The 13,915-nt window shown below is 49.1% G+C and overlaps 1 protein-coding gene and 1 long non-coding RNA gene across 3 annotated transcripts in view; both read right to left on the reverse strand.

Moving 5' to 3' along the window:
- ITGB5 (integrin subunit beta 5) overlaps nucleotides 1–4,523 on the reverse strand; it is a 57,562-nt gene extending 53,039 nt beyond the window's left edge. Inside the window, exon 1 of one of the 2 annotated variants that reach the window (XM_064435053.1) lies at nucleotides 4,503–4,523. In XM_064435053.1, the coding sequence (XP_064291123.1) occupies nucleotides 4,503–4,506 (4 nt within the window). In that variant the 5' untranslated portion in view covers nucleotides 4,507–4,523. Of the gene's footprint in view, nucleotides 1–3,612; nucleotides 3,881–4,502 lie in introns of those variants that run through there. The other variant, XM_064435052.1, reaches the window with a different exon arrangement.
- A 3,408-nt stretch (nucleotides 4,524–7,931) lies between these two features.
- On the reverse strand, nucleotides 7,932–12,705 carry LOC135309462 (uncharacterized). The gene is made up of 3 exons (XR_010369727.1): nucleotides 12,566–12,705; nucleotides 11,496–11,638; nucleotides 7,932–8,015 (listed from the first exon to the last, which is right to left on the reverse strand). It is a non-coding gene; the product is annotated as an uncharacterized LOC135309462 (long non-coding RNA).
- Nucleotides 12,706–13,915: the final 1,210 nt, after the last annotated feature.

The raw sequence follows: 13,915 nt of genomic DNA on the forward strand, positions 1-13,915 counted from the left end.
CCAGCTACTCATATGCCTAATCAAAGACTCTCATTGCTGTGGGCAGAACTCAATAACTGTTTGACCACTCTGAAACGTGGAGCTGGCTGTCCAAAAGCCCAAGACGCTGACTTTTAAAGACACATCTTTAGGCATATCTTCTCATTTTTTTCTAGCTGAATATAAGAGGGGGCCTCTCCCCATAATTTTCTTATTAAAGCACTCTTAAAACATACTCATCTCCCCTTCCTACACAGGTGATTCCCACAGTGGACTCAAGTTGTAATGCATTACTTTTATTTTACTACAAGAGACATTTCCACAGGACATCCAGGTTAAGCCTTGCAGTGTGTTAGCACTGGGACATGTCCAAGGCAGCAGGAGTGGAAGACACTGAGGGCTCTCCCTGTCTGTGATCCCAGCAGGGGCATCAGCCAGGCTGATGCTCTTTGCTCCTGGATTGCTGGTGTCCGGCAGCACAAGAGGTCCCGAGCAGGTTTCACTTACAAAATCCACAATTTGCACTTTGGGCTTTAAAAATGAAGTGGAACCACACAAGTCAAGCCAAAGTAGACATCAGTGGTATGGGCTTTGAATGCAGCAGCTTGTTCAAGCATGCCTGTGGCGATGAATGTGCCCTTCCATACCAGCGATGGCCGAGGTCCGCCGGGTGCAGCTATTAACTTCCACTGTCAATAAATGATTAAAGAAATCTTCAACTGAGGTTTCAGCACAGAGGCTGCACACTCCAAATGAAATGCCTCAGGCTTGAACTCCCAGTCTGCTATTTTTTCCAACCCAAATGTCAATAAAAGCATTGTCAGGCCTCCATTTCCAGCCAGTTGCATCTGCAGATACCAGCGCACCACGCCGCTGCTGGGTGTAATCTGCAGATTCCACAGAGTTGCCAACAGCTGCTGAAGAGTCCCATGAAGTTTTCTCCTGACCCAAGAACTTTCTTGCATGAGAACTTTTGAAGAAGAATTTTTGCTGTATCCCATGTGAATATTGCACCAAGAAATGGAAAGCAGTGGCTGCCTGGGTCGCTCCCATAAGGGGCTGAGCTGTGAGCACAGGAAACAGTGAATCAAGCTGGACAGCTGGAGGAAAACCTGGCATGCCCTGGACTAAAAACAAAAAGAGGATAAGCAGATCCTGTCAGTCATGGCAGAGGCCTGACCGTGCCAGAGCCGTGCACTGACGGGTCTCTGCTGCCCGCAAGGTGGTTAACTCTAACCCCAAGAGCCAAGCCCTGCACTCTCTCTATGGCTCTCATTCAAACAGGCTCCTTGGGCTCATTCATACCAAACAAGAGCCTTCTTAAGAGTGTGGGGCTTTTTTTTCCCTTCTGGCTGTTGCCACATCCCCAGGCGTTTCATTCCTTTTTTGCATTCAGAAGTTATATTCCAGCTCCTGGACACTACAAGAGCTCAGAACATAAATAAGTAGTACAAAGCAAAATGTAACTTGTTCAACTGAGTTAAAATTTAGACAGCAATTAACACTTGCATTTGCAAACCCTACAACATGGCCCAAAGCCTCTCCTTGAGAGCTGCTGCTCTGGCAGCTGTGCACAGGGTAACCCAACAAAAATAATGGGCTTTATGTAGCAAATACTTGCATTCATACCCTGGCTACCCAGGCCTGGCTCTCCCACAGCTTCACTCGCCCATCCACATGGAAATATTTACCTCCATTCCTGTCTGCTGGGGTTTTGAGAGTTTACTTAGTCACAGTAATAGCTGAATGAAAGCAAGGTCTCCTCCTTCCACTGCGTGCCATGACCAAAGCAGCCCACGCTCCTGTGGCCAGCCATGGGGTGACATTCCTCTCGGTGGCAGCTTTTGAAGTTTCCAAGTATGCTTTTCTTTCCACTGTGCAGCAACGCTAAACCATTTCCAGCATTGTTGTGAAAACAGAGCTTTGTGAAGCCCTCCAATTTTAGACTGAAACCTGAGCTTTTGGAGTAGAAACACGCAGGATTTTCCAGATGCAAGTCTTTGCTGTGCTTGGTTCAGGGCAGTCTTTCCCAAATCCAGCAGAGGAAGGACTTGATGATGCTCATGGCCAGTCCAGATCCTTGCAGATGCTGGGGCAAGTCACCCACTGAGACTGGGAGGAACTCAGTCTGCTCTTTGGACTGCGATACATTCAATGAAACCACTCCTGAAAAATCAACTGAACTTCTTATAATGGGGAAAATTCCATCCAGGGTTTAGCTGGGATTACTCTGGAGGTAAATAATCCACTCCCTGGATTGCTGAGCTGCACAGCCCACATACAGTCCTTCATACTGATGCTACTGAGTCCTAAGCACTGCACTCTATTTATTTTGCACAATAGCATCCAGCAAGCACAAAGAACATCTCCAAATTACATCCTTCCCCTGGACTGAGCTGCAGGAGAGCCCAAAAAAGCAGAAGATCACAGTGTATTCCACTGTAGACAGAGGAGATTTTAATCCATCAAACTACAGATGCAGAGCAAGATAGGAAACTCTGATGAAAGGTACTCATCAAATTTACTCATAAAGATGCTCCAGGCAATCAGACCTCATTTTAAACCTGTTCTGCAAGAAATCCTAGTTTGGGCAGCTCCTCAAACGGAGGTGAATGTACTGGCTTGCTTAGAGAAGACAGAGAAAAAAAAAAAAAGAAGTGATGCACTTTATACAGCTAGGCATGAAAAAGGAGCATTTTATCTGTGCTTGCAATAAGGCATTCTGAGATACCCGAGATGGTCTGCTGCAATACTGAACCATCAACTTCATGAACCAGGCACACACACAAAAAAAAAAAATTAAGAAAATTTCTCCTGAGCTTTTGCAATTATGTGCCACAGCACTCAGCAAGACGAGCCTCTTCTTAAGATTACTCATTAAAATATCAAGTACTTAGGGTAAGTACTGGAATGGTGGACTTAGGCATTTTGTGGGCTCCCTTCTTATAAAAAAGTTTCCCGAAGTGCTCAGAGAGGAGGAAAACCCTATTTCCAGTACTGCTAGAGCCGAGTCCCTAACTGCACTGCAGTCCACGCGTGTGCGTGCAAACCGAGAGCATCCCCACGAGGGACAAGGACCTCTCTGGGCGCCACGGTTCAAGGTGCAGGCGAGGAACGACACAAGGTGACAGCGTGGACACCGGCAGGGCACAGCCTGCGTGCGCCTTGCTGCTGCTGCTGCTCATCCCACCGATGAACAGGCTCAGGCAAACATCCCGGGGAAGCGCGCACCCTGAGCAGAAGCCGCTTCCATTAGGAATATATATAGAGCGAGGGGTATAAACAGCAGTTCTGAGCTTTTTAAGGCGAAGGTGCAGCACCCCGAGGATGCGGTCCGTGCCCCCCGCAAGCAAGGGCACGGCGGGAGGGGGCCGGGGGCGATGCGGGGGAGCCCCGGCAGTGGCCAGCCCGGGCACGGGGACAGCGGGGACAGCGGGGACAGCGGGGACAGCGGGGAGCCGCGTCCCGCCGGCTGCGGGCGCACCGCAAAGCGGCTGCGGGGGAGGCGAGGGGAAGGGGGCGAGGGGAGAGCACAGACGGTAACAGAGAGCCCCGAGGCGGGTCTGGGGGACCAGCCGCCTTCCGGAGCGGCGTCCGCCGGGCCCGGGGCGGCGGCAGCGGAGCGGCCCTTACCTCTGCCGGGCTGCAGCGGGGCGGCCAGGAGGAGGAGGCGGAGGAGGAGGAGCGGGGGCGGCCGGCGGGCGGCGGCGGGGGCCGGCAGCCCCCCTCGGCGGGGCATGGTGCGGCGGCCGGGGCGGCCGGGCTGCCCTTCCCGGCCGGGCCCTCCCCGCCGCCTTTTGTGCGGCCGCGGCGGCGGCGGCGGGAGGAGGAGGCGGGGGCGGCGCCGCGGAGCTGCCCGGGGGCGGCGGGACGGGCCGGGGCGCTGCGCCGGTGCCTCTGGCCCTGCGCCTCGCCGTGTGTCCGTGGGTCTGGTCTGTGCGTGTGTCTGTCCCGCTGCCGAGGGTGCGCTGCCGCCTCCCCGCCCCGCGCAGGGAGGCGTAGCCCCGTCCCGAGCGGGCACGGCCGGGCCCACGGACACCGACACGGACACGGACAGGGACACGGACAGGGACAGGCTGCCCCTGCGGATGCACACGTGCCCGCACGGACAGGCACAGCCAGACGCGCGCGGACAGACGGACACAGATGGAGCCGCAGGCACAGGAGGAATGCGCGCCCGCCCCTCCGCCCGCAGCCGGGCTCGCACTCCTTGCCCGCGGGTCAGTGCCCGCCCTTACGTGGGGTTTTTCCCGCTTGAGGGGTTTTCTCCGTGCAAACAGGCTGTGTCCGCTTGCCGCAGGGCTCTTTGAGCCGGGGCTCACGGTCTGGCGGCTTTTGGGCACGGTCCGCGCCCCCACCGCCCGGGACATCCACGCTTCACATCGAAAGGAAGCGTCGGGTTTGTGGTCGTGCTCGGGTTGCTGGAGAGCTTTCTGTATTCTTCTGCTTTTAAAATAAATCATAAATCATCCCTAGAGGTGATCGTTGGTTTTAAAAGCAGTTTGTAGTAACAGGTAACTTACCCATGACTCGCAGACCTTCAGGACACCCTCATGTCTGCCAGATCTCACCATCACATTTTGCTTAAAACACATGGTGTGTTGCTGTTCTCAGACACAAGTGATTAACTAATGCCACCTGCCAAAGTTCTCCCTCACTTGCATTGATTCCCAGCTCTGCTTTCACAAACCTTGCTGATTTCTTCAACCTCTTCACACCCCCGGAAGAAACCAGGTTTGGGTTTAAAGTGACTATTTGTTGTTTTAGGAAATACACGCCTACAAAAGTTGTAACATTTTAACTGCACCAGGGCTGCTAAATCAAAACAAGTCCTGGTGTGGCTGTGGGAGCATCACAACCCTACTGCTCACAACCAGTGCAAAAATATCACCAAATGCCTCATCAAAACCCCTGCCATGGTAGGAGTGTGGTATGTGGGACAGGCAGTAGCCTACAAACTGTCCTCAAGCTGTTGGCTGTGCTTGGGGAAAGGGACAGCATCAGCTCTCCCTGTTATCCCAAAAACATAAGGTGCATGCTGTCACCCTTTATTAATAATAAAATTAATATTGGCCATGTTGGAACTGACCTGGATGTGCAAGATGTGGTGTGTGGGGACTTCAAAGCAGGTTGTTCCTCTGTGGAATATTTTTAATATTCCTGTGGGGAAAAAAAAAAGTGAAATGCAGATCCTGCACTTGCAAGAGATAAAGTACCCAATATGAGCATTACTGCCCAGAGAGGCCTTGTGTAGACCTAGAAGTCCCTTCTTAGTCCCTTCTTGGATCTTCTGGCCATGCCCGAGTACCCCAAGACACAACTACAACTATCCATGGATAGACTCATGTTTGAGAGCTTTAAACTATTCCGGGCTGTAGGAGCAGAGACGCGCATCTCTCATCCCTGTGTCCTGCTATGCTGCCCCGGGTGAAGGAGCAGATGCCCAGGGGCAAGTGGCAGATGAGGGAGGGGGGAAGAGGAAAAGCAGGGCCATGGGGTAAAGAAACTACGTGGAGGGAAGGAAAGGAAAGGAAAGGAAAGGAAAGGAAAGGAAAGGAAAGGAAAGGAAAGGAAAGGAAAGGAAAGGAAAGGAAAGGAAAGGAAAGGAAAGGAAAGGAAAGGAAAGGAAAGGAAAGGAAAGGAAAGGAAAGGAAAGGAAAGGAAAGGAAAGGAAAGGAAAGGAAAGGAAAGGAAACCACCTTCTGAGGCTGAACTGTGGCATCTCAAGGAGCAGAGAAGAGGGCTCGAGGAGGCGAACAGTACTTTCAGAAGGAATGCACTGCAGCAGGAGCAGAGCCAGGCGAGGCGTAGGAGCTCCCCAGTCACTGGTTATATTTAGCTGGGCTCAGCTGAGGCCGAGCTCACTCTTCTGTAGTGCCTGTGGCACTGGCACAAGCACCTGGTGCTTGTTGTGCCCAGGCTGTCCTGGTCCCACAGCTCCCAGGAGAAACCCCCAAGAGCAGAGGAGCTGCTGCTATGCACTTTTTGAGCAGTAAGGTGTTATTTATGCTCAGCATCTGCTATCAGTCATCATGTTTTTCAAGCCAAATCCTTTGAAGGTCCCACAGAGTCACAGGTGGTTTATCCTATCCCAGAATAGCACCAGTGACCAACAGACCTCTGTGTGGTGTGTACAGGGAAAGACCCCAGGAGCCACAGGGGAGGAAGTGCTGTGGCCTCCCTAATGAGAAGAGTGTTAATACCCTTCTCTGAAGCTGGTGCTGTGCTCTTGCCCCATATGCAGCAGCAAAAGGGATGTAATTGCACAAATGGCCAAAGAAGCATCTATAACACCAAGAGGGGGAATTCATGGTGAACGTGAGGTGGGCAGCTCAATTCCAGAGAAAGAAGGCAGCCTTGTGTCCCTGAGCTTGGCCACTGACCAAGAAATAAGGCATGAGCAGAGGTAATGTGTGGCCTGAAACACAGGCCACAGAGATCCACAGAGAAGGTGTTGGTGTAAAACCTTCCTGTTTGCAGGTGACAATGTGCCCTGGTTGTTTTTCTGGAGTCAAGCATGAGGTGGCAGTAGATGCCCCAAAAAAAGATTGCCTTCATGTACGAAACCAGATAACCCCTTGATCTTCCTCCTGGGACTCCCTTGTTCTGAATAACGGATTGAGAAAAAAAGCTTTAATGCCCATGTCTCACCTAGATTATTATGGACTCAGTAGAATATTAGTTTGAGGCAGCACCAAGATTTTGGGAACAGAATTGAAAAAAGGGCTCTGTCTCCTATAGGTCTCCTTGTGAAAGATGACCTATAACAAAGTCTCCCTTGATCTCCAGGAACAGCCACCACCACAGCCTCAGTCTTTTCCCTCTTGACCATCATGTCTCCTGTCTACAAAATGCCATTCTTGATGATCACATAGTCCATGAGATCCCTCAGGCTCCTTCAAGTACTTATGTGCCACAGGCCATAAATACTTGCCAAGGCCCTTGGACCTGGGTTTTCAGTATTATTGCACAGTTTTGTTACAGTTTCTGTAACAGAGAGAGGAAAATCCCTATGTGGAAAGATGTTTATATCTTTATGTTCACTTTCTTATCACTTACACTTTAACCTCTGGTTAAAGCAGAACATAAACCCAGGGTAACTGACCTGGGCATGGATTTTAAAGTGATGTAATTATAAGTTGATTCTCTGTCTCTTTTATGATCACTTAAAACACATAAAATCCTTTATCTAAGATACTCCAGGTGTTCTACAGATAGGTTTTCATTGTCCTATTTTCCTTGGGGCAGGAAGGGTGGATAAAAGCATCTGAGTCACATCTAGATGTCTGCCGTGACACTAAAGAGACTCTGGATTTTCAGTGGTGATTCCTTCTCTCTGCACCAGCCTGAGCCACTCCCAGGCCCTTGCACAAAGCCACAGCCTGTTTCAGGGCAAAGCTCCACCTCTGCCTTAGTGTTTCACAAAATATAACCACTCTCCAGCAGCAAAATCCTGGGACATCTCTGACTTTCTCCCATTTCTAGACTGTGTGGCATAAGTCTAGGTTTGCTACTTCCTAGCACCTCCAGCTGGAAGAAACATCATCTGTCTGGATGTAACTCATTACAGCCACATTATTGGGTAGAACTCATTCAACCACCACATTTGCAGTAAGTTCAGGATCCCAGGCACAGCTTTCCAGTGTGCAAGAAAGTCCAGCTAAGACATCTAAGACTGCCTGTTTCCAGAAGTCAAATGGCTGGGTGGGGAATCCAGGTGCAGCCTGGTTTCGGGCACTGCTGGTGCAGGTCCTGAACATCCCTCAGTCCTTTGGTCCAAGCAGCTCTCCATGCAACAAAGGATGGCCAAACTGGTATTCAGATGGTGAATAAAGTGGACTGATTTATGGTTTCAATAAAAAGGAGTTTCAGGAGAGCTAGGGTCAAACTGGGGTGTAGAATCAGGGATGTGAAATAAAAGGCAAACTCACCTGAACCTTGGAAATCTCCACCGTGTTACAAACAGCTCTTGTATTAGGAAAACATTTCATTTTCCTTTCCAAGTCCTCACCATGCTGTTTGCTGGATCCTCCTGGCTGTGCCATGATGGGAAATAGGGGAGCAGAGACACAGGCTGTGGGCACCGTGCAGCTTTGCCATCCCCACGCTGCCTCCTCCCACAAGTGAGCCCACAGACCAGGCTGCTGGGGCTTTCACTTCCATGGAAAAAGTTTGTCTCCTTCTTTTTCCAAGGAAGCCGTAAAAAAATACAATTCTCACAAAATACTTGTTAGTAATAGGCAACTACCACATGCCAAAAATTACAATAATAAATTTAATCCTATTTCTATTCTCTGGCTAAAGATGCAGCACGCATTGCTGCTGCCTGCTCTAAAAATAGATATTTTTACCATCTAAGGACCAACCTCTGTTCTCAGATACTCAAGAGCAACACTACTCCCAAACAACTCCTGACCTGCTGAAGAGCAGTATTGCAACACTTCTGGGAAGCAGAGAACAGCACCTAAAGTGGCTTTGCCAAGTTTTGACCCTCTAATAGATGAAAAAAGGCAGAGCTCAGAATAAATCTCTGAGCTAGTCCATGCCTGAAGCTGCTGGGCTGGAAAGTGAGGGAGGTACAAGAAGGAGACTTTCCTCATGCCTCTATGGTGCATAAAGTTGAGACAGGGATGGCGAAGCCAGACCAAACCTGGCTAAGTTTTGGTGTGCCTACAGCCCCTGGAGCAGGCTGGGAGGCACTTGGCTGCCTGAGAGCCTGTCTACAGGAGGGGCTCACTGATGTGCTGAACTGAAAAGGGTGATGGATATCTCCAGCCATGAGCCATCCCAAAAAACATGCCCCAATCCCCAGCGTTAAGTAATGCACCGTCAGAGGGACGGGTGTTGGAATGTGCAAGGCTGGGACACAGGAGAGGGTTAAAAATTAGCAGCTCCATGGAAACCTGTCTGTGTATCTATTAATGGTTAGCCCCAAGGAAAGCCTGCTCATTAAAAGGTTTTGCCTCTGGTGTGCCTCATCCTGCAACTGCAAAGAGCCAGCCCCATCTTGTGGCCAGGGGTCGGTGGCAGAGAGGAACGAGAGGGAGGAAGGTTTGGAGTTGAAAAACATCCTGCCTTCCTGCACACCTTGCCTCACATAAACTGGCCCCACTTTGGTTAGCACTCCGGGAGAGCCGCAAAAGCCAGGAGAAAATGCTGGATGCATCTGGCAGGGGGTTTCCTATAAATGGAGAGCCCAAAGAGATTTCTTTGTAAGCCTGCATGTAGGGGAAACATCGTTAAATACAATCTCAAATGGCAGCAGGTAGAGCCAGCTAGGCTTGGCTCCACTCAAATCTCTGACAAAATTCCCACTGACTGGACTAAAAGTTCCAATCTTAACCACCTTGATGAGCACAGTACTCTGGAGGTACAAAAGGGTTTCCAAGGAATTCACCTGGATCTGTGCAGTTTGGACCTCACAATGCCCCGTGCAGCTTTTTCAAATCACAGCTGACACCTGGCTATTTAATCACTATCTGAAATAAATCACTAGACTCCGGTTTCTTGCTTATTTTTCTGGCAAGTGGGTTTTGCCCAGCATGAGCTTGCTGCAGAATCTGTTCACACCAATCTTGGAAGGACAAAACAGTTGAGAAATGCTAAAGAGCCTACAAGGAAAGACCTTGCTTTGAAAAGAATAATAATGTGCACATGTTGTAACACAAGTGCAACACAAGCCCTGTTTCAGTTATAGGAATGATATACAGACCCAGGTCCACAATTCCTCCCCAGAGACCCCTATTCCCATTAATGTCAGTACAAGTTAGGCACTGAAATACCTGCCTGGACTTGACCCCTGTTTCTCACCAATTTAAACATTCCTCTGTTTGAGAGGGGATTAAGAACCTTAGCACTATAATGACCTCTTGAATTCATTGACTGTTCCAGATATGAAACTTTCTTCTTTTAACTTTTGGCTGATTTATACTATAAAAGATCTCTATGGATAAAAAAAACAACTTGAGAAAAAGTCTTTTTTTTTCCCCCCCAGAGTCTCATTTATGCAGCAGACTTTCTTTCCCCAGCTGCATCCAGAAATCTATGACTAAAGGAGAGGCAGAGATTCCCTAATCTTAACCAGGCTCATGTCTTTTAGCATGGAACAGGCAGCAGTGCCCCAGTGAGGGTCAAGGGGAGCTCTCTCAGGAGGGCTGGGGGCCCTCCTTGCCCTCCCACCCACCAAGATGTGATGGATGTTACTGTGGGAAGATGTTAATATCACCTTCGAAAATTGGCTGCCAAACAATAACCAAGAAGGGAAAAGGGAAACCAGCTGGGTTTCCTCAGAGTGGTACCAGTGGTATTAAAGTTTCAGAACAGGCAAAAAAAAAAAAAAAAAAAAAAAAAAAAAGGAAGAAAATTGTTGGGTCCCTCCACAGCCCTCTCTGGAGTCCTGAGCAACATTTTTTCTTTTTTCTTTTTTTTTTTCCTCAGTACCCTATTTTCCTTTTCCTTTATCTGACCCTGCAAGTCTCCCAGTTCTCCTGGGGAAATATCTGCCATGTTTGGGCCACCAGCTGGGCAGATGTTTTCTCCCTGCTCCCCTTGATGTCACCCACTGTAGTGGGTGCTGTGGGGGACACTGCCAGTGTCCAGGGGGTTGGGAGCAGTGAGAAGCAGGTGAGGCATAGCTCCTTTATAAATGTTTTACTTCCACCAGGAGAGGGAGAGTGGGAGCTGTTGGTCTCAGTTTGCTTCTCCTGGAGAGGAATACACTTTGCTCTCCAGAGGTTGCTCTTTGGAGCCTGTGTGTGAAAGGCAGCACCTTCCAGACTCAAAAGCAAGAAGCATTTTGCATTTCTTCAGTTATCTACCTGTGAAATTTTCCCTTTGTTTCTTTCATGAGGCTGTTTTTACACAAACAGCAGAGCCCCATGAACAGCACCTTACCCAGCCTCTCTTTCATGAACAGCCTGGGCATAATTAGGGTATATAAAATCCACTTTGTTCACACGCCACAGGCATCACTTTTCAGCCCATGCTGCTGTTGAATAAAGCAGGTCAGTGAATTCAGAAGTGAAAAATCTCCCTCTGGTCCAGGATGTCCATCCAGCCCCAGACTGGTCCAACAAGTGCAACAGGACAGACTGTCCTGGGGCCCCAGCTTCTTTTACTGCCCCTCCACTTTCTCCTCCTTTTGCTATGGGGTACATGTCTAAAGGAATTTGCCTAATCTCCTTTTGAATCTGCAGATGCAGCATCCACAGCATCCTGTGACAGCAAGTTCCCCAACTGTGGCTGTAGGTTTTTTCTGTCTGCTTTACACTGACCTTCTCTAGCATTGTGTACCCCCAGATGCTGGTGGGTGCTTGGCTGCCACTCTGAATCAGAGGCTTTGGAAACCCATTAATGATGTCTCTGCATCTCAGTGAGTCTGCAGGGTGTGCCTGGGATGCAGCTGGGTACCACAGCCCCCACCCCTGCACCACTGGGATGTGCTGCTCCTGTGGGTCCCCAGGGTCCCTGTCACTTTAACAACCACTTTTTCTGTTTGACCTCATCCCTCCTCTTACCTCAGTGAAAGTGACTTCACTTGCTTTGCCTTTGCTCCTGTTACCTCTTTACTCTGTGTTGCCCTTCTCCTTCCAATTGCTCCAGCTCTTCCAGCTGAACCACTGCAGACTGGCAGACATGGGGAACTCCCCAACAGCTTCAGCTGTGAAAGCAGCACAAAGTTATCACTGACTTTCTCTGCTACATCAGCATCCCCCATCTGCCCCTTCTCTACCCTTGTAGTCAGCATTCCCACTGATTTCCTAGCTGCCTTTGTGGCTTTGGTGTATTTAAAGAGCCTTTGTCAGCAGCTAGAGCATCCTTGGCAAGGCAATTTACAGATCTTATTTTTAGCCCTGTTTCTTTCCTGTTTAATTGTGACATGACATGTTTTATGGCTTTCTTTGTTCTTAGACCACTTTGGGCTTTTAGTGTTGGGTTTGGGGAGTTTTTTTGACAAGTTGCTATAAAAATCAGTGTTTTCAGCCCACACCCCAAAAGCTGGGAGAGATCAATTTAATGCTGCTGGGAATCCTTAGTAAGCAAAGCTGCTCCATCTCCCCCCACACCAACACAAGACATGTGGCATTGAAACAGAGAGCATTACTGGGCTAAACTAAAAGGCTGAAGGATGGGAAATTTGGATAAAATAGCAGTTGATGACTTTGCAATTGCTAAACTTGACAAACGAGGAGTGACAGAGGAGGCAGGGCTAGGCTGGCCTCACTGTAGTTTGTGGGTTGTTGAACCACAAATTACCAGCAGGATCCTCTGTCTCTGGGTTGTACCAAGGTCCAGTCACCTTCCTGAGCCTGGGGTGAAGTTAAGGTGGTCTCCCCTAAACCAGGAACAGTCATGTTCACCTGCCTGAATCCCTTCAACCTCGCCTGAGTTTCCCCAAACACTCTCCACACCAGGCGTTTCTCTTAGGAAGCCAAGGAAATGAAAACCTCTTGCCAGAGGAAAGGCTCATTTTCCCTTAGCTCTGTCCCTCCTTTTGGAAGGAGTGCTGTCATTCACCTTAAAAATAGCCAGCCATCAAACTCAAGAAGTGAAAAGTCAAGCCCCTTAGTCTGCAGTGGCATCTTACCTTCATTGTTCACTTTTGCTTCTTTATGCTTCCAGCTTGGCACATTGCATGCAGGACCTGCATAAAAACAGTCTCCTAGAGGAAACAAGGGGTGTCTTTCTCCAACAGGCAACCAGAAAAAATGCAAAGTGCTTCCTGCTTTCAGGTGTGAAAGGTGCTGCTTCCACCTACAAGTCTGGGTGCTGGGCTTTGCTGGGGAATGTGTAGATGCAGAGGTTTAGCTCCCAGTTTTGGGGCTGGTTTCAGGTGTAAGCAGTGCTAACAGCAGCAGGCCTGATCCCCCCACCCATTCTTACCCTGCCATCCTGAGCTGCAGCTCCTCTGAGGAGCTGCCCAGACCCAGGTTCTTACCCCACTGCCATCCACAGTACCTGCCCTCCCACCCCACATTGCTTGAATATGCCTGGGTATATCTAAACAAATGTAGAATGGCATATGACTGAAGCTATCCCAATATTCCCAATCAAATATGTCTTACAACCAGGCAAACCTCTGTCCCAGCTCCTTTAGCACACCCTGTGCAGACATGCCAAGCAATTACACTCTCCAGAGTGACTTTTGGTCTAGGATAAAAGTTGGTGGCAGGTTTGAGTGGCAGCCTCTTCCCACCTCCTCTGCAGGTCATGTGCCAGCAGGACACTCTGCTTCCCAGGGACACACTGCACCTCAAGGGAGAAGATGGATGGGAGAACCCAGGATGCAAAATGAGTTGTGGCAGATCCCTGCAGCCTCTCAGCCTGCCTGCAGGCATGTCCACACTCACACTGACAGTGAGAACCCAACTCAGCTCCTTTCCTATACCTGGATTTTGAAGGATGGGCAGCTGAAACAAAGCATGAGTCAAGAGGCAGCAGTCATAAAACTCAACAAAGAGCTGTTTTCCATGATGACATTTCCCAGAATAGTGACACATTGCTAATAGACAAACAGAAGTGAAATATCTGGGATTTTGCCCTTTCGGTACAGAATTCCAATCCAGATAAAAGAACTGTAACAGCCTTTGAAATGCTAAAAAGGAGCAGGCTCACAGTGGTATCTGATTGCCCCTCCCCAGCACAGGCTAAATGAGAACTGGTAGCAGTTGCAGAAATTAGCTTTGAATTAGAGCAATGAAAATTCCTCTGCAGTTAAATGATGCAAACACCTGACTGTTTTTGCTGTTTTTATTACCCGTGATAGCACATGTCGGGATATCACACCCTCAATAAAGTTTTACTGCATTAAAGTTTCTCGTTCAGCATTCAGCTGCATTTCCAACCTCTGTTGCTTTGCAAAATAATAGGAGATAACACTTAAAAACCTTTCCACATGCCTCTGTAGCAGGTTACTGTTACATGTATTTTATGCATG

The sequence above is a fragment of the Passer domesticus genome, chromosome 10, assembly GCF_036417665.1.
Source record: "Passer domesticus isolate bPasDom1 chromosome 10, bPasDom1.hap1, whole genome shotgun sequence".
NCBI classification, from domain to species: Eukaryota; Metazoa; Chordata; class Aves; order Passeriformes; family Passeridae; genus Passer; species Passer domesticus.